This window comes from Oryctolagus cuniculus, unplaced genomic scaffold, assembly GCF_964237555.1.
Source record: "Oryctolagus cuniculus unplaced genomic scaffold, mOryCun1.1 SCAFFOLD_69, whole genome shotgun sequence".
NCBI classification, from domain to species: Eukaryota; Metazoa; Chordata; class Mammalia; order Lagomorpha; family Leporidae; genus Oryctolagus; species Oryctolagus cuniculus.
The window spans coordinates 67,608-95,122 of NW_027208355.1; the positions used below are offsets into that span (position 1 = coordinate 67,608).

At 44.4% G+C, this 27,515-nt stretch overlaps 2 protein-coding genes across 16 annotated transcripts in view; both read right to left on the reverse strand.

Annotated features, from left to right (window-relative positions):
• Positions 1-2,705: 2,705 nt before the first annotated feature.
• LOC138848316 (zinc finger protein 496-like) lies at positions 2,706-9,814 on the reverse strand (the record flags this gene model as incomplete). The annotated part of the gene is made up of 2 exons (XM_070067829.1): positions 2,706-8,534; positions 9,245-9,814. Coding segments are annotated over 2 exons (966 nt in total), but the record flags the coding sequence as incomplete, so codon positions are not given.
• A 7,225-nt stretch (positions 9,815-17,039) lies between these two features.
• Positions 17,040-27,515, reverse strand: part of LOC100340453 (zinc finger protein 271) — a 90,794-nt gene continuing 80,318 nt past the window's right edge. For all 15 annotated transcript variants that reach the window (XM_051838366.2, XM_051838376.2, XM_051838377.2 and 12 more), the window contains 2 exons: positions 27,407-27,499; positions 17,040-20,553 (listed from right to left, as the gene is read on the reverse strand). In XM_051838366.2, coding sequence (XP_051694326.2) covers positions 18,083-20,553; positions 27,407-27,499 — 2,564 coding nt within the window. In that variant the 3' untranslated portion in view covers positions 17,040-18,082. The remainder of the gene's footprint in view (positions 20,554-27,406; positions 27,500-27,515) is intronic.

Here is a 27,515-nt window from a genome sequence, read left to right on the forward strand (position 1 = left end):
TAAATGGTGCTGGGAAAATTGGATTTCCACATGCAGAATCAGGAAGCAAGACCCCTACCTTACACCTTACACAAAAATTCACTCAACATGGATTAAAGACTTAAATCTACGACCTGATACCATCAAATTATTAGAGAACATTGGAGAAACCCTTCAAGATATTGACACAGGCAAAGACTTCTTGGTAAATACCCTGGAGGTGCAGGCAGTCAAAACCAAAATTAACATTTGGGATTGCATCAAATTGAGAAGTTTCTGTACTGCAAAAGAAACAGTCAGGAGAGTGAAGAGGCAACCGACAGAATGGGAAAAAATATTTGCAAACTATGCAACAGATAAAGGGTTGATAACCAAAATCTACAAAGAGATCAAGAAACTCCACAACATCAAAACAAACAACCCACTTAAGAGATGGGCCAAGGACCTCAATAGACATTTTTCAAAAGAGGAAATCCAAATGGCCAACCGGCACATGAAAAAATGTTCACGATCACTAGCAATCAGGGAAATGCAAATCAAAAACCACAATGAGGTTTCACCTCACCCCGGTTAGAATGGCTCACATTCAGAAATCTACCAACAATAGATGTTGGAGAGGATGTGGGGGAAAAGGGACACTAACCCACTGTTGGTGGGAATGCAAACTGGTTAAGCCATATGGAAGTCCGTCTGGAGATTCCTCAGAAACCTGAATATAATTCTGTCATTCAACCCAGCCATCCCACTCCTTGGAATTTACCCAAAGGAAATGAAATTGGCAAACAAACAAGCTGTCTGCACATTAATGTTTATTGCAGCTCAATTCACAATAGCTAAAAGCTGGAATCAACCCAAATGCCCATCAACTGGATAAAGAAATTATGAGACATGTACTCTATAGAATACTATACAGCAGTCAAAAACAATGAAATCCAGTCATTTGCAACAAGATGGAGGAATCTGGAAAACATTATGCTGAGTGAATTAAGCCAGTCCCAAAGGGACAAATATCATATGTTCTCCCTGATCGGCGACAACTAACTGAGCACCAAAGGGGAAACCTGTTGAAGTGAAATGGACACTATGAGAAACAGTGACTTGATCAGCTCTTGTGCTGACAGTTGATGTACAAAGTAATACTTTATCCATTTTAGTATTTTTTCTTTGTTTTGTTTTAGTACTATAGGTTGAACTCTGTAATTAACATACATTTATTCTTAGGTGTTTAAATTTTAATTGAAAACTGATCCCTGTTAAATATAACAGTGGGAATAAGAGAGGGAGGAGATGTACAATTTGGGACATGCTCAAGCTGACTTACCCCAAATGGTCTAGTTAGAATCATGCCAAGGGATTCCAATACAATCCCATCAAGGTGGCATGTACCAATGCCATCTCACTAGTCCAAGTGATCAATTTCTGTTCACAATTGATCACACTGATAGGTCCAAGAGTCAAAGGGATCACACAAACAAGACTAGTGTCTGTTAATACTAACTGATAGAATAAAAAAGGGAGAGAATGATCCAACATGGGAAGCGAGATACACAGCAGACCCATAGAATGGCAGATGTCCTAAATAGCACTCTCACCTCAGAATCAGCCCTTAAGGCATTTGGATATGGCTGAAGAGCCCATGAGAGTATTTTAGGCATGGAAAGCCAAGACACTCTGGCAAAAAAAAGGCCTAAGTGAAAGATCTCTGTGAGTGAGATCCCAGTGGAAAGAACAGGGCCAGCAAAGAAGGAGGTACCTTTCTCTTAAGGGAGGAGAGAACTTCGACTTTGACTACGACCCTGTCAGAATAAGATCGAAGTCAGCGAACTCAAAAGGCTTCCATAGCCTTGGCAACTCATGACCAGAGCCTAGGGAGATTACTGACACCATAAACAGATGTGTCAAATTGTTAAGTCAAGAACAGGAGTCACTGTGTACTTACTTCTCATGTGGGATCTGTCCTTAATGTGTTGTCCAATGTGAAGTAATGCTATAACTAGTACCAAAACAGTATTTTACACTTTGTTTCTGTGTGAGTGCAAACTGATTAAATCTTTACTTAATATATACTAAATCGATCTTCTGTTTATAAAAATAATTAAAAATGAATCTTGATGTGAATAGAATGGGAGAGGGAGCGGGAGATGGGAGGGGTGCAAGTGGGAGGGAAATTATGGGGGGGAAGCCATTGTAATCCATAAACTGTACTTGAAATTTATATTTACTAAATAAAAAAGTGATTAACTTGACAAAACAGGTTCCTAAGTAAGTGAAAGAATTGTGTTCCAGATCAGTGTGTATAATACTGTCACAGATCTATAAAACAATTACCAGTAACCATATATGATTACATTGGCTAACAGAAAAGCATAGAAGAACCCACACAGATGGTAACATTGGTTAACTTTAGAGTGAGCACTGAGGCAGGTGAAGGGTGCATAAATATTCTTGAGATTTAATATATTATTTAGGCAATGCTTACCACATGCCAGGAATTATTCTAGTTATTTTGTAAGCATTCACTCTTAATCCCATAACTGCCACTTGACATTGGTTCCATTGTTATCCCTGCCCTACAAATGAGAAAAATAAGGCCTGGAGAATTCTGCAATAATTTGGGCAAGCTGAGTAAGTGGTAGTTCTGAAATTTAACACCATAGACTGGGCTCACAGGTGCTATTATGCTCTTCTGTCTGTATAAAATGAGACACCAACAAAATAAAAGTTACTTGGGGTAGTGAGACTCCAGTTAATTTTTATTCTTTCACATATTCCAATATTCTCATGATGAGCATGGATAATTCATACAATTGAAAAAATAGGGCCGGTGCCATGGCTCACTAGGCTAATCCTCCGCCTGCAGCGCTGGCACCCCGGGTTCTAGTTCCAGTCAGGGTCCGGGATTCTGTCCCGGTTGCTCCTCTTCCAGTACAGCTCACTGCTATGGCCCGGGAAGACAGTGGAGGATGGCCCAAGTCCTTGGGCCCTGCACCCACATGGGAGACCAGGAGGAAGCACCATAGCAGCCACTTGGGGATGAACCAACAGAAAAAGGAAGACCTTTCTCTCTCTCTCTCTCTCTCTCTAACTCTGCCTGTCAAAAAAAAAGAAAAATGAAAGTATTACTTTGGCCCACCTAATCAGACCAGGGACTAATTTATTCATTTAGCAAGCATTTGTTGAATTCTTACTATGTTCCAGTCAGTGTGCTAAGAAGTTGTCCATATTTTTCCAAATGTTTGTACCACATGATAAATATTCCTGGAGTCTGTGTAAATGGTCCCCACTTGACCCTCAATTGATTTAGAGCCTGATTAAAGGTACACAATTCACAGGTTTGAGCAAATCACTTTCACATATTAAGTGGCTATCATCATCCATAATTGCATAACCAATACATCTTTTTTCCTCTATTACTCAGGTTTAACCATTCACAGATAGCCTCATTCCCTCATATAAGGGAGCCTCTCTCATATCTAGTCGAATTTTGGTTTCATACTCTTTAGTGTCTGAAGAGTTATGTCAGATACTTTTTGACCAGCTTCCCCCTTCCATAAAATTTCAGCCAGGTTTGTACAGTATTAGTTGTTAAATATAAAATACCCCTTTCCAAAAGGATAGCCTCATATATTAGGATTCTGGAATTGGTCAGTCACCTTTTAGCTTTTTTGGTTTAGATATTTTTAACCTTAAGTGGGGTGTTCACTGTAAGTGCTCTACCAAAAGTTAATTTTCAGCTTTCCTCCACCAATAAGGTTATGGCAGAAGCTACTTGTACACATTCAGGCCATCTCTTAGAAATTTGATTGAGAAGTTTAGATACAGTGGCTATTAGCTGGCTTTTTCCTCCCCAGCTCTGGATGAGGATTCCAAGATCCACACCCTGATATACCATGACTAAAAGATTAAAAAGTCTTTCAAGTGAGAGATGTGCTAATCACAGGGGATTTTATGAGGCCCTGTTTTCAATGTGTCTGTTTCCTGGATCTCCTCACTGGACTACAGTAAAGACTCTGGGCTTTTTTCCCTAAAAGTATGAGATAAAGAATTTTTCGGGGGAATAGGACTGAATCTAAAGTCAACAATTCCCTCTGAAGCATAATAATTTTCTCAGATCACATTTGGCTTTAGGTAAACTCAGACATACAATATATGACTGGGGTTGATTTGGTGCTTGTTCTCATCAATTAGATGCCCTGATATTTTACATTTCTTTTGACAGATTGAAGCTTATGGTTAGAAATTTACAGCCCTCTTCTTGCAAAAGTCTACAGCCATTGTGGCCATTTAGGGAGTGAACCAGTGGATGGAAGACCTCTCTCTCTTTCTGCCTCTAACTCTAGCTTTCAAAATAAATAAATCTTTAAAAAATAAGGAAAAAAGAAGAAAAATGTTTTAGATGGAATGTAAAAATACTACAACAATGCCAAAATGCTTTATCATAAAAGTTTGTTTTGATACCTGTATCACTACGGGACACATTAATGGCTAGTATCCCTAATACATCCAAATGAATGTTTTGCTTGCTTTTCATAGGAACAAGCCATCTGTTTCTGTGAACAATAGACACACTAAGGGCTGGGCTTCATGGCAGCAGGTGCCCCTTCCTGACACTTGCTTTGTTTCTCATTTTCCATCTTCTCTGTATTAACTTTTCTATGTCCCCACATTTTCACTGGAACTTGCATCTTCAACCTGCGAGGCGACAGCAGTGCTGCAGGGTCAGCACCTTGCCTGTTGATGGCACATTTGTCTTCAATTCCTCTCAGGTAGAGCTGTCTTAGGAAATGTTTCTGACACACCTGGGAGCTTTGCAGATGCTAGGCACACTTGAGGGAAATCCCAGGGCCTCAGGCACCAGTGCTAACACACAGAGAGGTCAAATTGACACCTGACACTTGCTTTAAATGATGTTGGAGGGCAGGGACTCTACCTGGCCTTTCAGATTCCAAAGGCTGACTTGAACTTGTCTTCTTGCACTTTGCTGTGTCTCAGCTTTGTCAGCGTAGAATCATTGTGTGAGTATTCACCATCAGGCACATGGCAGTGTTTTCCAGTAGGGGCTCTGAGTGCTGGTATTTAAACTCTGGCACAGGTTTTGGTGACGTGGCACAGATCTGTCAGGTATCTATGTAGTGGAGGAGCGATGGCATTGAAGCTGCATCTCTACAGCCTTGGGAGACACTGCCGGGTTCCTGGAATGCTTGCAGCATTTCACACCCACAGCACAAGCTCCCTTGCATGCCGGTGTCCCTGCCAACATGGTGCTGTCATTTCCATTGTGATTGCCTGACTGCTCTGTGCTTTCAGACTCCATCTGAGTGTCCCTGATTACTCAAGAACTTGAACATCTTTGCAGGTGTTGGTCACTGAATAACCTCTTTTATAGAGAGACATTCAGGGTGTGCATGTTGGGGTGCTGTGGGGTAGGCCGTTGCTTGGGACACCTGAATGCCATATTGGTGTGCTACGCTTCTTCCCATCTGGCTCCCTGTTAGTGCAACCTGAGAGGTAACGGATGCTCACTCAATTGCTTGGGTCCCTGCCACCCACACAGGAGATCTGGATAAAGTTCTGGGCTCCTGACTCCTGCCTGGCCCAGCCCTAGTTGTTGCAAACATATGGGGAAATCAGCAGATAGATCTCTCACTCACTTTGCCTTTCAAAAAGATCATTATTTTTAATTTATTTTAAAACATTGTTGCTGGGGCCAGCACTTTGGCCTAGAGGGTAAAACTGCCACACCCACAGTGCTGGCATCCCATATGGGTGCTGGTTTCAATTCCCGGCTGCTCCACTTCTGATCCAGGTCTCCGTTTTGGTATGAGAAAGCAGTGGAACATGGCTGAAGTCTTGGGCCCCTGCACCCGCGTGGGAGACCCAAAGGAAGCTCCTGGTTTTGGTTCAGTGCAACTCCAGCCATTGCAGCCAATTGGGGAGTGAACCAGCAGATGTAAGACCTCTCTCTCTGTAATTATACTTTCAAATTAATAAGTAAATCTTTAAAAAATAAAAATAAAAACACTGCTGCTTTTTTGTAAAGGTTTATTTAATTTACTTGAAAGTTACCGAGAGAGGGAAAGAGATCTTCCATCCACTAGTTCACTCCCCAAATAGCTGCAACAGCCAGGGTTGGGCCCGGCAAAGCCAGGAGTGTGGAATTCCAGCCAGGTTTCCCACGTGGATGTTGGTGTTGCCAGCTGTGTCTTAACTTGTTATGCCACAACGACCCCCGGCCCTAAATAATCTGTCTGCAGGCACTTCTTCAGCTGCCTCACAAATACCTTGTGTATTTTACCCACCTCAGCTGAGGCCAGAAATGCCAGTGGCCAAGGGGAGGCAGATACTTCTGCTCCAGCACCCTCGGGCCTGGTGGCTGGGGGCCACAGCTTCTCTCAGAGAAGCCCCTGGCCATGCCCTGGCCCCGCAGGCTCTCCAGACACAGGCCGCAGTCTTCCTGCCACCAGGTACCTGGCTCTGAATCACAGCTGGGGTCCCTGACAGACCTGGAGGGTGGGACTGCCTCCTCTGGGCTCCAATCTGTCACAAAACGTGACTTGCAGACAAGACACTGACCAGAGAGCAGAGGGCTCCTCTCCCAGCCAAGTGTCTGCAGCCCCAGGGGAAATGACCTTCCTGAGGCCAAGGATGTGCTGGGCACCCATGGACCAGGCCAGGATGTCACAGAGTGGATGCCCCAGAGGGCCCCACTTCTGCGTGGGGGCATCCCTATCCCAGATGACTAGAAACCAAGGGCCTCGCCAGTTCTCTGGGTCTGACTGCAGGGTTGGACCATGCTTCCTTTTCTAAGCCAGTGGGTCCATCTACCCCGCAGTCACTTCAGGTACAAAACCTTGTAACTGATTGGGTGTGAGGCAGATGCCTTTTGGTGTGAAGTGACAGGGGTCACATGGAGCACTGGGCACCTCCACCCAGCCTGCTGCCCAGCGGTGGGCCTGACACAGGAACACCCACCTGACCTCAGCACCCCGGCTCAGCTGCATAGTCCCCAGGCCTTCTCACTGGAGCAGAGCTGACATAGCTGCCTCCTAGGAGCAGCAGCACCAGCTCCTGGTGCTCAGCCTCACTGCCCGTGGCTGGCTATGCCTGGCCCACAGCCCCCTGCAGGGGATGCCAGCCAAGGAGGCAGGCCCTGTGGTCTGAATCCTGCTCCAACAGGCTCAGGAGGGAGGGCAGCAGTGCAGGTATGGGCAGATGTGTGTCCTGCACCTGTGCCCAGTGACTGCAGGTGTAGACAAGTTCGAATGGGAACAGTGACTTATGTCTTTCTGAGAAGGGAAATCAGCAGACAGACTCAGAGCACCACAACCAGGAACAGCCATACCTGCCAGGAAGGCCCTGGAAGCTGGGGCAAAATCTCCCCTACAGCCCTCCAGGAGGGTCCAGCCTGGCCAACAGGTTGCCCCCAGACTTGCAGCCTTGGGAATTGTAACAGACATTCCTGCTGTTCCAAGCACCCAAGGTGCAGAGCCCACCAGGGAACCCTGCTGATGCCCAGGCAGAGTAGGATTTCAGACAAGCCTCAGCTGGGGGCCAGGTGCCCCAGGCCAATGCCCTCACTGAGGATTCAGTTCCTGGACAGGACAGAGGGCAAGGAGGGCTCTAAGTTCCTGTCAAAGACCACAGCTCAGCTTCCCACTCAAATATTTACCAAGGGCATCTGGGCAGAGAAAGGGGCATTCTGGGGCAGAAGCACAACAGCTAAAAAGGAGAGATTTGCCTTCCTGGGGAGCCCCACTCCCCCCCACACATCCAAAGGGACCACAGTGGTTTCCCAGCCCTGAGCACCCTTAGCTCCCACCATAGGACTGCCAACCCACCCCCGCCATCAGGCCTGCAGCTACCTTGGATACAGGTTGTGCTGTGCACTGGTCCACTCCCCAACCAACCGGAGGGGCATGGACAGCAGCCAGCCTGGACCCTGGGGTCCGTGCTCAGGGCAAGATGGGAGGGTGAGTGCTGAGGACTGGTTGGTGACCAAGTGGTCCCAGGATGGAGACTGGCCCTCTGCCAGCTGGGGCAACTGTGTGCAGGGGCTTCTGAGATGGATTAGGCTCTCATGGGGCTACCGTGGCAGCAGGTGGGGCTGGACACGGCCCCGGCGCGAGGGGCAGGAGGTGCATGGGGCTGGGAGGCAGTCCTCAGTAGGAGTTCAGGGCCTGCTTGGAGCACCTCTTCATGTGCACACACTCGTGGCAGAAGATGTCCAAGTTCTGCCCAAAGCTCTTGATGCAGTAGCAGTGCTGGAATGCCCGTATCGTGTCCTTTTGGTGTGTGTGGCTGCAGTGCTGGGCCAGGGGCTCCTGGCACTGGAAGCCCAATCCCTCTACACTCTGCATCTCCGGCTCCAGTCTGTTGGGCTGCCGGTGGATCCGCTGGTGGGAGAGCAGGTGGTAGTTGTGGCGGAAGCTCCTCCCACAGGAGCCACACCTGTAGGGCTTCTGGGTCTCGAGGGTCTCATGGGCCCCATGCTCTCCAGGACCTGTGGTCTGCCTCCAGCTACAGGAAACCAAGCTGGTCAGGGGTGCCACCAGCCCCTGAGAACCCCACCCAGAAGGCCTGGCTCAAATCCAAGAGACACCTGTTCTTGCAGTACTCCTGGGTGATCTCAGTCCTGGCTGGCCCTGCAGGGACCACAGGTAGAGCCGTGTGGCAGCCGTCATGGCTCAGTGGCTGTGTCTTTCTCTCTTGCCTCCCTTTAAGGGCCAGGATGGAATGCGCAGGGTGGGATGCACCACAGCATGGCTGCTGGCCTCACAGCCTTTGCAGGCAGGCCGGGGTACCCAAGCCCATGTGCTGTGGGGCACCTTTGTCTCCATGACAGGGGGTGCTGATGCTGAGTATCCCACACATGCTGTCCCCAAGGTGCTGACTTCCCAGCCCAGCACTGCAGGCCCTGGGCACAGAGGAACTGCCTGAGCCCTAGCATGCACCAGGCTCAGGGTGGGTACCTGAGGGACACCTGACCCCAGCATGGCTCAGTTAAAATGAGGGACAGGGACAGGACAGGGTGTCAGTATCCAGACAACGATGGGGACAGGGCAGGACATCAGTACCCAGACAATGCATGGGGCTGCACAGAAAGCCTGGGAACAGCCTGGCTCTGCCCTCTCTGTTCACCCAATTTTGGTGCCTTCACTGACCAGTCAAGGAGGCCTGCAGTGCTTCCTTCCCCTGGAGCTCCAGTAGCTCCAGCAGCAGCTCACTCTCCTCTTCCTGGAAGGGGCCCAGCAGGGCAGCTGGGTCATCTGCCCCAGGGGAAGGCAAGGCACCCCATTGAGTGGCTCCCAAGGTGGCCCGCACAGCCAGGCTCAGAGTCCAAGAAGCTGAGTGGAGGTGGGGAGGTGTGTGGTGAGCAGGAACCCCTGAGGGGCAGGGCCAGGGCCTTCAGGGTCAGCAGGTGTGAAGCCAGAAGCAGATAGTGATGCTGGGCCTCTGGTGACAGACAGCCCGGGAAGCCTGAGCCACCGGTGTCAAAATGGCAGGCAGGGACCAGGGCGACATTTGCTTTGGACAACCAGGCACAGACCTGAATACACCTCCAGTCTCCTGCTATTACAGAGGGCAGGGACCCCAGCCCCCATTCTGGGTGCACAGTCTCACTTGGGAGGGGAGACCCTGGCAGGGACCCCAGGCCACCATCTGGGAGCTGGGTCTTACTTGGGGTCACAGAGACTCCACAGTCCTCCCCAATGATGAACTCTCCATAGAAGCCAGTCTGGCCAGGGTTCAGGAGGGGCCAGTCCTCTTCAGAGAAGCACAGGATCATGTCCTTGAAGGGAGAAGCCTGGCTCTGAAACCACAGGGCAGACTTGGGTCAAGGGCAGACAGCACACCATGGACAGACATGTAACCAGGGCCAAGGTGAGCCAGGCATCATCTGGTGAGGGCCTGCTTCTCAGCTCAGGGACCTCCTGGGGTGGAAGGTTCTGGTCCCACCTCCTGGGACCTCACATGGGGGTCAGGGTTTCATTCATGAAACCTGGGCACAGACATCCCCACCATGGCGTTCCACCCCCAGCACCCCAGGCCCATGTCCTCCTTGCAGGCAAGCACGGTCCTTGCATCCGGACAGCCCCCATCTGGTGCAGGTGTCACCTGTGTCAGGTGTGGCTCCAGGTGTGACTGTGGAGATGACTGCTCCTTCCGGGAGCAGGTTCAGGCACATTCCAAAAGGGAGAGATGGGGGACAGGAGGGACAGGTCCCAGACAAGTCTCAACCTGCATGTGGGTCAGCAGCCCTCTCTGGGCCTCCAAGGCTCTGTGGCTTTGGGCGGCCCTGCCCCCATGCCACTCAGTTGTCCCAGCTGGGACATCCCTGAGTGTCCCAGGCTGGGTCCAGGACAGTGACTCCACCAGGCAGGGACTCTTGCACTGAAGCTGTCCCGGGAGAAACATCGCAGGGTCTTGGGGACATTTGTGGAGTAAACCAGCTGATGGAGTCAGTCAGTCTCTCTCTCTCTCTCTGCCTTTCTAATGCACACTCACAGGGCCACACCTTATCAGCTGTCTCCTGAACTGCCACTCTCATTCTCCTTAACACAGCCTGAGAATGTTCCAGATCTTCAGGCTCTGCTTCCCTTCTGAGTAACAGCTCCATCACAAATCCTTCCCCTTGTCTCACATTCATCACCCACAAGTTCTGCCTTCCACAGGGCATGGATTAGGGGACCCCCCGCTCAACCCTTCCCCCATGTGACCAGGCCTCGCCCACCCACATATCCACTAACAACCTGTTCTCACCACACTGGACCTGAGTTTGGCCCCTGAGGACAGCGCTCCCCCTGACCCAGAGCCCTTGCCCATGCATTCACAGCAACACAGATTTTCTAGGACACAGCCCAGACCCTTCCATCCTCTCCACAGCACCCAGCTCAAAAGCCACTCCCACACATGGTCTGTCAGCCGGCACCTGCTGCCCTCTGGGACGGCTTCCTCCAGGTGTCCTCAGCAGCTGAGCAGAGGCCCCTGCCCTGGTCACAGCGGCCTTCCTGTCACTGTCCCAGCATGGCAGAGGGGCTAGGCAGCTTGAGGTCTCTTACTGGCTCTTACCACCATCTGCTTGGAGACCCTGATTCTGGGGGATGCACACATTCAGAACCTTGCACCAGGGGAGAGGGTGAGCTGGAGATGGGTGGGGAGGAGCCCCAATAGCACACAGCTCAGGGCCGGATGTGAGAACAGGCCTTCTCCCAGTGCTCTCCTGTGACACCCACAGACCACCACAGTGCTCACCCCCAGTCTACTCTGAAGGTGCAGTGTGAGGTGGGCATTAGCTCCCCACCCCATCTAAGAAAGGATGCAGCAAGGGAATACTGATGCACCCAGCGAAGGGGTGAGGTAACCCACAGGCAACCTCCAGGGACAGATGCACGCGCACCAGCGAGAACCAGTCAGGAGGAGCATGGTGCAAAAGGCACCCTGGCTGGCCACAATGTGCAGGGTGCCCAGAGGGAGGGAAGGGTCCAGAGCAAGGCAGACAGGGGCAGGCATGGTGGCACAGCGAAGCCGGCATCCCATATGGACACTGCTAAGACCACTTAGCTGATCCACTTCTGATCCTGCTCCCTGCATTGCAGCAGGAGATGACCCAAGTGCTTGGACCCCTGCACCCATGTGGGAGACCTGGAAGAAGCTCCAGCCTCCTGGCTTTGGCCTGGCGCAGCCCTGGCCATTGTGACCATTTGGGGAGTAAATCAGCTGATGGAGGATCTCTCTCTCTCTCTCGTCCCTCTAACTCTCCTTTACAATACACTAGAAAATAATAAAAACTGAAAAACAGATGTACACAGCCCTATAGCATAAAATGCACACATAGTCCTGTATGACAGAGAATGATCCAGACAAATATCAACAATGCCATGGTTGAGAAACTGCTCTGTAACACTAGAGAAAGTTACCATCAGTTCAATAATCTTCACAGGTGCATCAGCCAATCTGGGTCCATCTTGTTAGCTCACTTACTTCTTTTTCCTACCATTTTCTAAGGGGTTGCTTTGTTTCTTTTAAAGTGTCTTGAGGTTTACTTAGTTGTATTCATCTTATATGAAAGCTGGAGGGGGAGGCCAGAGGAGCAGGGAGGTGGAGAGCTTCATCTCCCATCCACTGGTTCACTCCCCAGATGCCTCAGTAGCCAACCCTGGGTCAGGCTGGAATCAGAAACTCTGTGGGTCTCTAGGTGGATGGCACGGGCCTAAGTACTTGAGCCATCACCTGCTGTCTCCCAGGGTGTGATCAGCAGGAAGCTGGCATCTCCCAGGAACAGAGCTGGGACTTGAACCCAGCACCATGATCTGGGATGCAGGCATCCAATGGATGTTTTAACCGCTGAGCCAAGCTTGAACCCCAGGCTTGTCATTCTAATTGTGCATATGTCTTCAGTATTGTAACAGAAAGACCAACACTATTTCAACTTTAAAATTAAAAAAAAAAAACAAAAACAAAAACAGGGGCAGGAGTTTGGCTTGGCAGATAAAACACTGGTCGGGAAACCTGTGGTCCACCTCAGAGAATGTGTGTTGGATCCCTCGCCCTGGCTCCTGGTTCCAGCTTTCTGCTAACACAGACCCTGGCAGGTGGCAGTGATGACCCCAGAAATGGGCCACCCACACGGGAATCTGGGATTGGGTCCCTGGCTCCCAGCGTCAGGATATTTCAGGAGTGAACCAACAGATGGGAGCTTGCTCTCTGTCTCTTTCTCTCTGCGTATTCAATAAGGAAATATTTTTTAGAAGAAAAACTCCCATCACAATCCAGGAAAAGGCCAACCCGACAGAGGCACCGGGGAGGCTGGAGCCACGTCCAGGGATAGGACAGGGCCTGGAGTTGCTCTGTGTAAAACACTGCCCAGAGGCTGTGCTGGGCCTCATGCTCTCCTGATCCTCAGACAGGGAAAGCCTGGGGCTGCTTGTGGCAGAGTCCAGCGAGGGACTCACTAGAGAGAGGCCAGGGCCAGGTGTCAGGGGTGGGTCCACCATCACTCATGCACAGGAATCTCAGGGTCTGCCCTATGCTAATAGTTTAAAATTTCATACTTATAGTTTTGTTATAGGTATCTTGTTGATACCAGCCTCTATTTTTACTTGTCTCTCTTGTATATAATATTGTATAGTTCATTTTGGTTCTTTTTTTAAAAAAAGATTTTATGTACTTGAAACTCAGAGGGAGGGAGGCAGAGAGCAAGAGACAGCGCCTGAGAGAGAGCACTTCCATCTATGGTTCACTCCACAGATGGCCACATCAGTCAGGGCTGGGACAGGCCAAAGCCAGGAGCTAGGAGATTCATCTGGGTCTCCCATGGAGGAGCAAGAGTCCAAACACTTGTGCCATCCTCTGCTGTCTCTCTCATTAGCAGGAACCTGGTCCAAAATGGAGCAAACAGTGCTTGAATTGGTGCCCATATGGGATGCTGGCATTGCAGGCAGTGGCCTTACCCACAATTCCATGATCTCAGTCCCTCACTTTTGTTCGTAAGTAGAAAATTAAAATGATTGTCAGCCTTCTAACATATTCACTTGAGGCTATACCTTTTCTAAGAACTGATTTATATGACATCTCATAACTCTTCCTTTGTTCTCAAATATTGTACATGCAGGTAATCTTCTTCCCAGTGTCTCTAGTCCCATGTTCCTCTAGCTATGCCTTGTTTTGCCTATCTCTAATCTTGGCCCTAAAACCTATGTGGTATCTGCAATTTCAACATCTCATGTGATTGAGACTTAGGTTTATTCTTGTATTTTTGCCATTTTGAAAATATTTTTCTGCCAACCAGGCAAGCTCTAAAAACCCTGTTACTTATGTCTGCTGCATGAGTCTCCATCCTTTTTGTCTACAGCACGTCTTTCCTCGAGTGTCTTTCCAGTTTCCGTATCCAATGCCAATTGCCATGCATTTCTCACCTCTCTTCATATAGCTGTGATCTTCCTCAGTCTGCCTGGTCTATACAGCCTATGTCAGAACTACTATGTTTCCAATCCCCTCTCATCTCCTGTGATTTCAGCTCATGGCAGTCTTTAGTTACCACTCTGATTTCACTTAAAGCCATGACTTCGTGCAAGCACCTCCATGTTATTGATCTGTAGCCAGTAAATTCCTTTTGTCTCTGAAATCCCTATGACTCCAGCCTATGCCTTTTCTTTTGTATCCTCATGTCCAGTGTACACCAAGTGTCTCATGAGTCCTCCTTTGTTCTTTTTCAAAGGTCCCCACCTACTGGGAAGGTTTGGTTATCTGTTTATATTCTGATGGACCTCTTTTTTTGACAGAGTGGACAGTGAGAGAGACAGAGAGAAAGGTCTTCCTTTTTGCTGTTGGTTCACCCTCCAATGGCCGCCACGGCTGGCGAACTGTGCCAATCCGAAGGCAGGAGCCAGGTGCCTCTCCTGGTCTCCCACGCGGGTGTAGGGCCCAAGCACTTGGGCCATCCTCCACTACACTCCTGGGCCACAGCAGAGAGCTGGCCTGGAAGAGGGGCAACAGGGACAGAATCCAGCACCCTGACCGGGACTAGAACCTGGTGTGCCGGCGCCACTAGGCAGAGGATTAACCTATTGAGCCATGGCACCGGCCCCTGATGGACCTCTTGGTTTCATATAGGTTATAGTCATTATGAAGCTGCTGGATATATTTTCTTGCTGCATTGTATGTAGGCATATGATACTATTGTAGGACCTGTTAATAACATAGCCAGATATCTTGTAAAATATCATTATGCATTCTGATCAACAATGAATGAGATTTTTTAATAGCATATAATTAAACAAATGCTAATAAAATTTTGGATGCTCTACATTCAAAAACTTTGGCAGTTGTATTTATTTCATTTTTCAGTCCATTTTTAATGCGTCAAAGCTTGCTAGAAGAGAGTTGGAAAGCATTGAGTCATTATGTATTGTCTATTAAACTTACACAAAGAAAAAGAAATCTGAAACATCCTATCAATAGACCAAGAAGACAATAAAAGTCCAGGCAAGCCAGAAATCAGTTCAGCATTGGCTCAGAAACAAGCACTTCAGCAAGCATTAGGAAAAGGACAAGGTTAAGTGGGAACATAGGGAGTCCTCAGACAATGAGAGGCATGGCCTTTGCCCTCACACACAATTCAAGCTGCATGGACAGTGGATAATATCTCCATTCTCCTCTACCATCTTGATCTCATTTCTAAGATTTGCAGAGCAAGGAACTGGGACCCAGAAAGAGGCTATGAATTGACCTCACTCCCCATGCATATAGCCACAACTGTATCCACATGAATTTTTTGTTCAGCCCACAGTTGGTCCCCTTTGAAAGTTGGCACTCCTTCCCACTTCTATTTTAGGCTTAACTTGTATATTTTGCCTTTATGTGTGCTAATTTTTCAATAAAAGGTGTATATTTTATGTATAACTACTTATTTGCCTTTAAGTTTCCGAGTATCCTGAGATTTGACTCTGCATCTTACGATTAGCACTTGGACTGGATCTGTATATTGCCAATGAACTGTTCCCAACGTTTAGGATTAGAGGTGGAAGGAATGACTTGTAGGACTGCCCTCTGGACAGGAAGCAGAAAAAGAGCAACTATAGCTGTATCATTCATCACTACATTTGTAACCAAGTCATTGAGGAATGGCCATGTCACCTAGGTACATTGTCCATCCAGAGTGGGTACATGCTGATATCAGAGATGAATGTAAATCCAATCAAACCCCAAGAAGAACTTTGAGGAAAGAAAAGTAAACACAACATTTCAATAAAACTTAGAGTCACCATGAGGTGGTGGAAAATAAAGCCAAAAATATTAAAGTCATTGTAAAACTACAAAAATACCATACTATTATATTTTTGTACCAGTTTCTCTGTTTCAGGGGTTAAACATTAGTCCAAGTTACTGTCTCTAGGCAACAAGGAATTTGAAAAAAAAAAAAAGCTAGAAACAAGGAATCAGGAAAGTAAAATTTAAAGAGATAGTATGGTGCTGGCACTGTGGCATACTAGGTTAATCCTCCACCTGTGATGCCAGCATCCCATATGGGAACTGGTTCTAGTCCCAGCTGCTAGGGCCCCTGCACCTAAGTGGGAGACCCAGAGGAAGTTCCTGGTTCCTGACTTTGGACCGGTGCAGCTCCAACCATTGTAGCCATTGGAGGAGTGAGCCATTGGATGGAAGACCTTTCTATCTCCCCTCTGTATGTAACTCTACCTCTCAAATAAATTTTAAAAAATCTTAAAAAGGGCCGGCGCCGCGGCTCACTAGGCTAATCCTCCGCCTAGCGGCGCCGGCACACCGGGTTCTAGTCCCGGTCGGGGCGCCGGATTCTGTCCCGGTTGCCCCTCTTCCAGGCCAGCCCTCTGCTGTGGCCCGGGAGTGCAGTGGAGGATGGCCCAGGTGCTTGGGCCCTGCACCCCATGGGAGACCAGGAAAAGCACCTGGCTCCTGGCTCCTGCCATCGGATCAGCGCGGTGCGCCGGCCGCAGCGCGCCGGCTGCGGCGGCCATTGGAGGGTGAACCAACGGCAAAAGGAAGACCTTTCTCTCTGTCTCTCTCTCTCTCACTGTCCACTCTGCCTGTCAAAAAAAAAAAAAAAAATCTTAAAAAAAAAAGCAATATTGTGGACAACCTCAGGAGAAAATGCTGCAATTTAAAAGGTTTGTAGTTATCCTTTAATAGGATAGTAGGTGATGTCTGAGAAAACACCTACTTGAATATTTCAATAAGGCTAAGTTGGGAGCAGGACTTGAGTATCACCCACTTCCATGATCCTTTCGAAAATCTCAGCTTGTCATAGCATCAGGTGCATATGTGTTGAAATTTAGGAAGTGTCATGCATCTGGTGCATGATGGGAAGAGAGGCCCAGGTGCTTGATGTTGAGTAGGTTTGCCAGTCTTCACTCATCTTGGATATTTCTAGCCAGTACAATCTTAGGAACAACACACAAGGTGTGCAGTATGTTCTATGTGTGGTATTAGCATGGGTGCTGATAGTCCTTAATTTCTAGTGCTCACTAGCTACCTGCATATCTCAAGTAGCTCAAAAAAGTTAAATGAGCCAGAATCAAGCCAAGTGAATACAACTGCCAAAATTTAATTACAAACAGAAGCAAACCACAATAGAGTGGAATGAAAACAATCCAAAAAAATGAAAGTAAGAAGAGTTAAAAACATAGTTTAAATCTCAGGAGGACTGCTTAGCATTTATGCCATGAGAGCATTGTGCACACATCCCCTCTTCGCCCAATAAGCAAACTTCTGGCAAAGAGGGCAAATTTGGACTTACACACAGAGAAGTCTATGATTCTCATGAGTATAAAGTTTGTCAGAGACTCATCCCCTAATCTGGACAAACCACTCATCATTCAGAGCTGGGATATAGTATAATGGCTGGCATATATAAGTCAGGCGATGGGCCAATGGTCACAACTTGATCTGTAGAGTCACGTGGGGAAGGAATCATGGGCAACCAATAAAATCAAACAACTTTGCAAATGATGAGGATAATATTTCAAGTAAGTATCACACGGAAAATACTTAACAAAATTTATATGTGGAAATAACTCATTGTCATGGTCCCACTCATAATATGAGAAAGCCAAGAATGCAGATTGTATGTCAAAGGAGGAAAAACTAGACTTTAAAGAACATATAGCCAGTCTCAGTCATACAAGGTAAATCCTTCATTTGGATTTCCTAATAACTGCTGAGGTGTGGTTCCATATAAGTTACATTTTCAATGTTTTCTCTGTAATTTTACTGATGTTTCTTAAAATTTGCCTTACAGTAAAGGTTTCCACCTCCAATACATTCACAGGGATTTTGCTCTATGTGAATCTTCTGAGAGGTGGTAAAACATGAACTATGGTACAAAGTCTCAGTATACACACATGCTTTCTCTTCTCAATGTACACTGAAGAGTGACTTTTGCCAAAGATTTTTCACATACATTATATTGACAGTGTTTTCTTCTTTGTGTAGTCTATGGTATCTATTGAGGTTTAATTGAAGCAAAAGATTTTTTTTTCACATTGATTGCATTCAAAGTTTCCCAGTTTTTCAATTCTATGCCTATTGAGGCTTTAATTCTGGGATAGTTTTTCCGTACTCATTTAATTCATGAAATTTCTCCTATGCGGATTTTCTGATGTGTTATGAGGTCTGACTTATGGCAAAAGGCTTTTCCAGATTTACTGAATTCATAAGATTTCTCCCCTATGTGAATTCTCCTATGTTTATTCAAGTTTGACTTCTGGGAAAAGGCTTTTTCACACTCATTACATACATAAGGTTTCTCCCCTGTGTGAATTCTCAGATGTCTTATGAGGTCTGAGTTCCGGCAAAATGCCTTTCCACATTCACTGCATACATAAGATTTCTCCCCTGTGTGAATTCTCTCATGTTTCTTCAAGTTTGACTTCATGTAAAAGGCTTTTCCACATTCATTACATTCAAAAGCTTTATCCCCCGTGTGAATTCTCTGATGTGCTATAAGGTGTGATTTCTGGGAAAAGGCTTTTTCACACTCATTACATTCATAAGGTTTCTCGCCTGTGTGAATTCTCTGATGGGTTATGAGGTCTGACTTCCAGGAAAAGGCTTTTCCACATTCATTACATTCATAAGGTTTCTCCCCTGTGTGAATTCTCTGATGTCTTATGAGAGCTGATTTGTGGCAAAAGTATTTTTTGCAGTCGTTACACTCATAAGTTTTCTCCCCTGTGTGAATTCTCTGATGTGTTACAAAGTGTGATTTCAGGTAAAAGGCTTTTCCACATTCATTGCATTCAAAGGGTTTCTCCCCTGTGTGAATTTTCTGATGAATTAGGAAGTGTGACTTTCGGGAAAATGCTTTTCCACATTCGTTACAATCATAAGGTTTCTCTCCTGTGTGAATTCTCTGATGTCTTATGAGGACTGACTTCTGGTAAAAGGCTTTTCCACATTCATTGCATTCATAAGATTTCTCCCCTGTGTGAATTCTCTGGTGTTTATTCAAGTTTGACTTCTGGGAAAAGGCTTTCTTACACTCACTGCATACATAAGGTTTCTCCCCTGTGTGAATTCTCTGATGTGTTATGAGGCCTGACTTCTGGCAAAACTCTTTTTTGCACTCATTACATTCATAATGTTTCACCACTGTATGAATCTTCTGATGTGTTACAAAGTGTGACTTTTGGTAAAAGATTTTTCCACACTCATTACATTCAAAAGATTTCTTCTCTGAGTGAGTTCTCTGATGTGTTATGACATGTGATTTCCGGGAAAATGCTTTTCCACACTCATTACATTTATAAGGCTTCTCCCCTGTGTGAATTCTCTGATGTGTAACAAAGTGTGATTTCAGGTAAAAGGCTTTTCCACATTCATTGCACTTAAAAGGTTTCTCTCCTGTGTGAATTCTCTGATGTATTATGAGATGTGACTTCCTGGAAAAGGCTTTTCCACACTCATTACAATTGTAAGGTTTCTCCCCAGTGTGACTTCTCTGATGTCTTATAAGGACTGACTTCTGGCAAAAGGCTTTTCCGCATTCATTGCATTCATAAGATTTCTCTCCTGTGTGAATTCTCAGGTGTTTATTCAAGTTTGACTTCTGGGAAAAGGCTTTCTCACACTCATTACATACATAAGGTTTCTCCCCTGTGTGAACTCTCTGATGCGTTATGAGGCCTGACTTCTGGCAAAAGTCCTTTTTGCACTCATTACATTCATAAGGTTTCACCGCTGTGCGACCCTTCTGATGTCTTACAAAGTGTGGTTTCACGTAAAAAGCTTTTCCACACTCATTAATTTCATATAGTGTCTGCCCTGTGTGAATTCTTTGATTTCTCATGAGATATGACTTCCAGGAAAAGGTTTTTCCACATTCATTGTACCCACTGGGCTTTTCCCCTGTGTGAGTTCTGTGATGGACTGTGAGGCAGGATTTATGGCTGAAAGATTTTTTATAGGGTTCACATACATAGGGTTTCTTTCCTGTATGTGTTTTCTGATTCATTGTAAGATCTGATTTGTAATTCATAGCTTCCTCACCCTTAAAAAATTCACAGAGTTTCTCTTTTGTTTGGGTTTGTTGATACTTACTAAGGTTAGAATTTTTATGCAAAGTTTCCTTCCCTATTTGAATTGTCTTCATTGTCTTTCCTACAATAGTTGACTTGTTACAAGTGTCTCTCATATAAGCCTTCTCAAATGTAAAGAACATTTTCTTCCTTTGCAAGGTTTTTACTTGTTTACTGTGATCAAATGGCACAGTCTGAACCTTGTGATGCTGACTATGAGGCTCTGAGCAATGAGAAGAGTTCCCAGGTACATTAGGGGCATCTAATTTCTCTCCAGCTTGCATCTCATCCAGCACACTAGGGATATGCACATTGTGAAATATACTGCATACCTCAGGTTTCATTCCTGAACAATTTCTCTTTTTGATGATCAGTTTTTGAATATGGCTTGAGCTTAAATTACGTGTTTTTCTTGATTCAGTGCCCTTGTGAGTGAATGTATTGTTTGTGACCACATCCTTCCTCAAATTTATGTCTTGACTTTCCTTGTTGGTCACAATCAGGCCATCTCTTTCCTGGGAAACTGAAATGAGAAAAAAATACTCATATTCAAGAAGCAAATCCAAACGTATCTTCTGGAATACTCAAGTAAATGATGCTTCCTCTTATACTAATTGCCTAAGGCATTCATTTATGACCATTATAAGGCTTTTCTCAAAAATAACTATAATAATAAATTATATCAATGTATTTACCCAATGTTCACAATCTTTTTGTTTACTACATTAAATGCTTTTCTTTTAACTATGGCAAAATAGGTTATGTGTTAAGATATGTTAAGCCAGTGCTTGAGATGACTATATCCTATAACAGTCCCAGTTTACATCCTGCGACTTGCTTCTAGTATAGTTTTCTGTTAATATATCCTGGGACATAGAGTTCTTGGGCTCTGCCATGGAATTCTAAGCTTTTGGCTTCATTCAGACTGATTCAGCCATAATCCTTGCAGGCATTTGGGGAATGATCCAGTGTACAGAAGATATTTATCCCCCCCCCGCCCCTCCATCACCCCTCACTCTGCCTTTCAAGTAGAAGAAAATCAATATACAAGATTTTAAAGAATGGTGAAATGTTTAGTAAGGATATTCCTGCACTGATCACCTGAAATAAAAATATTTACTAAGAATATTCTTGGGAGATTCCAAGATGGATGAATAGGGAAAAAACATAATGCTTTAGGCAAGGGGAAAATAGTAGCAAAAAAAAGTAGATAAAGTGCAAGTGAGGTAGAGAGAAATCTGTGGTAGAAATTCTACAGAAAGAAGAGGGATGCCACAGATTAGTGTAGAAGGTGTGGATGCACAGCAAAGAGTGGGTGGAAACTGTTGAAATCTTTACTTAATGTATACTAAACTGATCTTCTGTATATACAGAAAATTGAAAATGAATCTTGATATGAATAGAAGGGGAGAGAGAGCGGGAAAGGGGAGGGTTGTGGGTGGGAGGGAAGTTATCGGGGGAGAGGGGGAAGCCAATGTAGTCCATAAGCTGTACTTTGGAAATCTATATTCATTAAATAAAAGTTAAAAAAAATTATTAAATTATAAAAAAAAAAAGAGCAAAAGACAGAACCAATGAACCTGACAGCTGAGAGCCAGAGGAAGTGCCACCTTGGGAGAGTGAGGTGAGAGCAGACTGCAGCAGCCCATGCCACTGATGATACTGCCAGAAGCAGAGCCTGGCAAACCACACTGTCTTTGACTCTGGTCTGGAGCCCTAATGGGGAACAGGGTACCTGCCTAACCCAGTTTAAAAACGGAAAGTTTCTTTCTCCCCATCCCCCAACAAGGGCATGAAGCAACTGGCAAAAAGAAGGCACTATACTGACATCATTAGCATGGGGGACAGCTCTTGTGTATGCGTGTGATCCAGAATACTACCAGATGGAAAAATCTGTGTCCCCCATGACTTTGAGTCTGCTGGCTGGGAGGATTGACAGGGGGTTGGGCACTCACATAAGACTGTGAGGTACTTCCAGCCTCTCAACATATCACAGGCTCTGAGACGCACACCCTCAGGGCAGAGCACCCACAGGCAGTTGGCTTCGGGAATAACTCTGCTGTGTCAACAGACAGGATAGGCTAGTGAGGTGGAGCAGATGTTTTGCAACCCATGACTGTGGGAGCCTTGTGTGTTGGGACTGTGGGAACCCTGTGATTGGATGATAGGATGTAGGGTGCAGCTGGGTCTCTGGACAATCACTGTGTCTCTTGCTGGAGGTACAGTTTCCAAACTGCCTAGGTGGGTTTTTGCAGTGGAATCCATGCTCACAGAGAGGACTGCAGAGATCCTTTGTGTGGTTCATGTGGCAGTGTAGGTGAGTGTTTTTAAGTTGCTGTAGACGAAACTCAGGCATTGATCACTTTGGAAGAGAGGAGGTAGGTGTGTGATTATGCCAACAGAGATGATCATACATTCATCCCTACTGACAATAGAGATCTATAATGCCCGGCTTGGGTGTCACCCTGGATACTACAACACCCTGGAACATAGATCATAACTCCCTGACACCACCCAGCACATGCCTCTGAGAACTCACTGAAAGAGCAGACATTCCACAGAGGCATAGTTCACAGATAAAGCAACCAGAGGGGAAAATTGAGCATTTTCACAAATGATAAAAAAAAAAATAGAAACTCAAGAAACAAAAATGAGCAAGAAAACATGACTCGCCCATAGTAACACAACAACACTTCAGTATTAGATTGTGAAGGCAAAGAGACTGATGAAATGCCTGAATGGAAATTCAAAAGATTGATCACAGGATTACTCAGAAGCCAGGAAAAGCAAATTCATGAATTAAAGAAATCCATATATTACATGGAAGGAAAATTTTCCCATGAAATTGAGATGTAGAAGAGAAACCAAATGGAAATATTAGAAATGAGGAATTCAGCATGTCAAATAAAAATATACTAGAGCCTTAAAAACACACTTGGTGAAACAGGAGAAACAGTATCAGAGCTAAAAGACAAATTTTTCAAAATACCTCAATCACTCCAAAACAAATATAAAGAAGGAAAAAATAAGAAAAATTAAAAACGGTATTAAAGATTTAAGGGATGCATATCTATCAAAGGACCCAAAATATGGGTCACGGGAGGTCTGAAGGTGTGGAAAGAGAGAACGGATTAGAACATCCATAAAAATAATTACAGAGAACTTCTCCAATTTGGAGAAAGAAAAGGACTTCCAAGTACACAAGGCACATAGAGCTCCTAATAGACATGACCAGAAAAGATCTTCATGAGGACACACTGTAGTCAATCTTTCAATGTTAAAACAGAAAAGATTCTTAAATGTGCATGAGAGAAAATCAGATTACTTTGAGAGGATCTCCAATTAGATTAACATCTGACTGCTCACCTGAAACCCTACAGGCTAAAAGACAATGGCAAGATATAGTTCAAGTCTTAAGAGAAAAAAGTCAACCCAGAACACTGTACCCTGCAAAGCTCTCCTTTATGAATGAAGGTGAAATAAAGACCTTCCATAACAAAAAGAAATTGAAAGAATTTGTCACCTCTAATCCAGCCTTATAAAAGATGCTGAAGGATATGCTACACACAGAAACACAAAGTATGGCCAACACTATGAAAGAATGTGAAGGCAGAAAATCTCCCAGCAAAAATACAAAGCAAATCCACAGCAGAAAATGGGAGTATTTATGTAAAAACAGCAGAGCCAAATCATTACCTATCAATCATAAACTTGAATATAAATGGCCTAAAATCTCCAATTACAAGATATAGACTGGATGAATGGATTAACAAAAGAGACCCATCTATTTGCTGACTAAAAAAAAAAACCACATCTCACCAAATTAAAAGATGGAGAAAGATATTCCAAGCTAACAGAAAGAAAAGAAAGTAGGTATAACCACCCTAATATCAGGTGAAATGGACTAATACAAACACTGTTAAAATAGACAAAGAAGGACATTATGCAATGCTTAAGGTATCAATTTAAAAAGATGTGACTATAATAAATGTATATGCACCCAATGTCAGAGCACCTGGCTATTTAAAACAAATGTTAACGGATCTAAAGGGAGACACAGACTCCAGTACAATAGTAATGGGGGACTTAACACCTTTTTTTTTTTTTTTTTTTTGGACAGGCAGAGTGGACAGTGAGAGAGAGAGAGAGACAGAGAGAAAGGTCTTCCTTTTTCCATTGGTTTACCCCCCTAAATGGCCACCACAGCCAGTGTGTTGCGGTTGGCGCACTGCGCTGATCCAAAGCCAGGAGCCAGGTGCTTCCTCCTGGTCTCCCATGCAGGTGCAGTGCCCAAGCACTTAGGCCATCCTCCACTGCCTTCCCAGACCACAGCAGAGAGCTGGACTGGAAGAGGAGCAACCAGGACAGAATCCGGTGCCCCGACAGAGACTAGAACCCAGGGTGCCAGCGCCGCAGGTGGCAGATTAGCCAAGTGAGCCATGGCACCAGCCCACCTCATTTTCAACAATGAACAGTTCAATAGGTCAGGAAATCATAAAAAAAATAACAGAGCTAATCTACATAATAGACCAAATGAACCTAACTGATATCTACAGAACCTAGAAGAAGATACAAAAAGTGGAAAAATCTTCCATGTTCACAGATTGGAAGAATCAGTATCATCAGACTGTCCATACTATTGAAAGCAATTTATAGATTCAATAATTTATAGATTTATAGATTCAACAAATTTATAGATTCAATTTTAGTTTAGTTTCAATTTATAGATTCAACAAATCAAAATGCCAATGACATTCTTCTCAGTTCTAGAGAAAATGATACTAAAATTCATTTTGAAACACAAGAATCCTCAAGTAACTAAAGCAATCTTACACACCAAAAATAAAGCTGGAGGCATCACAATATCAGATTTCAAGACATACAGGGCAGTTATAATCAAAACAGTCTGGTACTAGCACAAAGATAAGACATGTAGAGCAATGGAACAGCATAGAAACTCCAGAAACCAATCTACTCATGTCCAACCAGCTAATCTTTGACAAAAAAATCTAAAATCAATCCCTGGAGAAAGGGCATTCTCTCCTACAAATGGTGCTGGGAAAATTGGATCTTCATGTGCAGAAATATGAAACAAGACCCCTACTTTACATCTTATAAAATAATCAACTCAAAATGTATCAAGGATCTGAATGTACAACCTGACAACATGAAAGTACTACAGGAAAATATTGGGGAAACTTTGCAAAACATTGGCAAGGGAAAAACTTCTTGGGGAAAAAAAAAACAGAATAGGGAATCAAAGGAAATATAAACAAATGTGTTACATCAAGCTAAGAACTTTCTGTATTGCAGAGGAAAACATTCAGCAAAGTGAAGACACAACCAACAGAATGAGAGAAAATATCTACAAGCTATGAAACTTATAAAGGATTAATAAGCAGAGTCTATAAAGAGCTCAAGAAACCCAACAACAACAAAAGAAACAATCCAGTTGAGAAATGGACAACTAAACAGCATTCTGGCTTCAGAATCAGCCCTTAAAGCATTCTGATCTGGCTAAAAAGCCCATGAGAGCATTTCAGGCATGAAAAGCCAAGATACTGTGGCAAAACATGACCTACATGAAAGATCTCTGTGAGTGAGATCCCAGTGGAAAGAAAGGGCCATCAAAGAAGGAGGTACCTATCTTTGAAGGGAGGAGAGAACTTCCACTTTGATTATGGCCTTGTTTAAATAAGGTCTAAATAACATGAACTCAAAAGGCTTCCATAGCCTTGGCAGCACATGACAAGAGACTCGGGTGACTACTGATGTCATAAAAGAGTGTCAATTGTTACATCAACAACAGGAGTCACTGTGCACTTACTCCACATGTATGACCTCTGTCCTTAATGAGTTGTACTATGTGCATTAACGGTAAAACTAGTCTTCAAACAGTACTTTATACTTTCTGTGTCTGTGTGGGTGCAATCTGTTGAAATCTTTACTTAGTATAGAGTTGTTCTTCTGTATATAATTAAAAATGAATCTTAATGAAGAATGGGTGGGAGAGGGAGGAGATGGGACAGGAGTGGGGATGGGAGGGTAAGTATGGGGGGAAGAATCACTATAATCCAAAATACGTACCTATGAAATTTATATTTATTAAATAAAAGATTTCTAAAAAAAAAAAAAAAAAAAAAAAAAAGAAATGGGCAAAGGACTTGAACAGGCACTTCTCAAAATAGGAAATACAAATAGCCAACAGACACGTGAAAAAATATTCAAGATCACTAACCATCAGAGAAATACAAATATAAACCACAATGGCTCTCATACAGAAATCAACAAACAATAAATGCTGGTGAGGACATGGTGCAAAAGGTACCCTAATTACTACTGGTAGGAATGTAAATGAGTACAGCCATTATGCAAGACAGTATAGAGATACCTCAGAAAGTAGAAAATAGATCAATCATACGACCCAGGAATCAGCCTATGAAAGAGTTACCTATAAACCCATGCTTATTGCAGCTCAGTTCACAATAGCTAAGATATGGAATTAACTCAGATATCCATCAACTGATGAATGGAAAAATAAATTATGCTCTCTGTATATATAATATGGAATACTACTCAGCAATAAATAAGAATGAAATCCTGTTGTTTGCAACAAATTGGATGCAACTAGAAAACATTATATTAGTTGAAATAAGCCAGTCCCCAAAAGGCAAATACCACGTGTTTTCTCTGATCTGTGGTAACTAAAAGAATATCAAAAATGTAATGTACAGGAGTGAAATTGACATTCTGAGATCTGATGATTATTTATAGCCCTTGTCTCTACTGTTGAGGAATTTTTTTTAACTATTTGTTAATTATTAGCTCAGCGTAGGATTAACCTTGTGAGTATATAATAAACAGAAAGTAGATCATTATAAAAATTTAAGGAAGAAAGGAAAGAAGAGGAAGCATGCACAGGAGGGAGCTTAGGGTAGTAGGAAATATCACTATGCTCCTAAATCTGCATATATTAAATACATGAAATCTGTTGACCATAAAAAAAATGAGAAAAACAAGAATGGAAGGAATTAATAAATACATGAAAAAATTCCTGAGGAAAATCAGGGAATTAAAGTAAAGAAAGAAAATTAGACTTTAGGGTATATTTAAGCAAGAAAAAAGTGTTAGTAGAGTCAGAAAGGGATTGGATTTTTAAAAAATGAAAGCATATATTCATCAAGAGCCAAAGAAGAGGTGGAGAGATACACACATGAGAGCATTTCCCAGAATTTGTAGAAAGCCTATGTCTGCTGCCTGAAATCAAGCTGTCACCAAGAGTGGCACTTCAGATAATAAACTGTGTGAACAGTTCTAGTGAAAATTCACTGCATTCCTTTTGGCATAGTCTCCATACCATGTATGTGCTGACTGACCTTTTAAGTTTGGGTTTAGGCATTCTTGAACTATCCATGGCTCTTCTCCTTGTTCCAACTTGAAGATCAAGTCAGGTTTCGTAATACAGTACCCTGTTAATAGGAAACG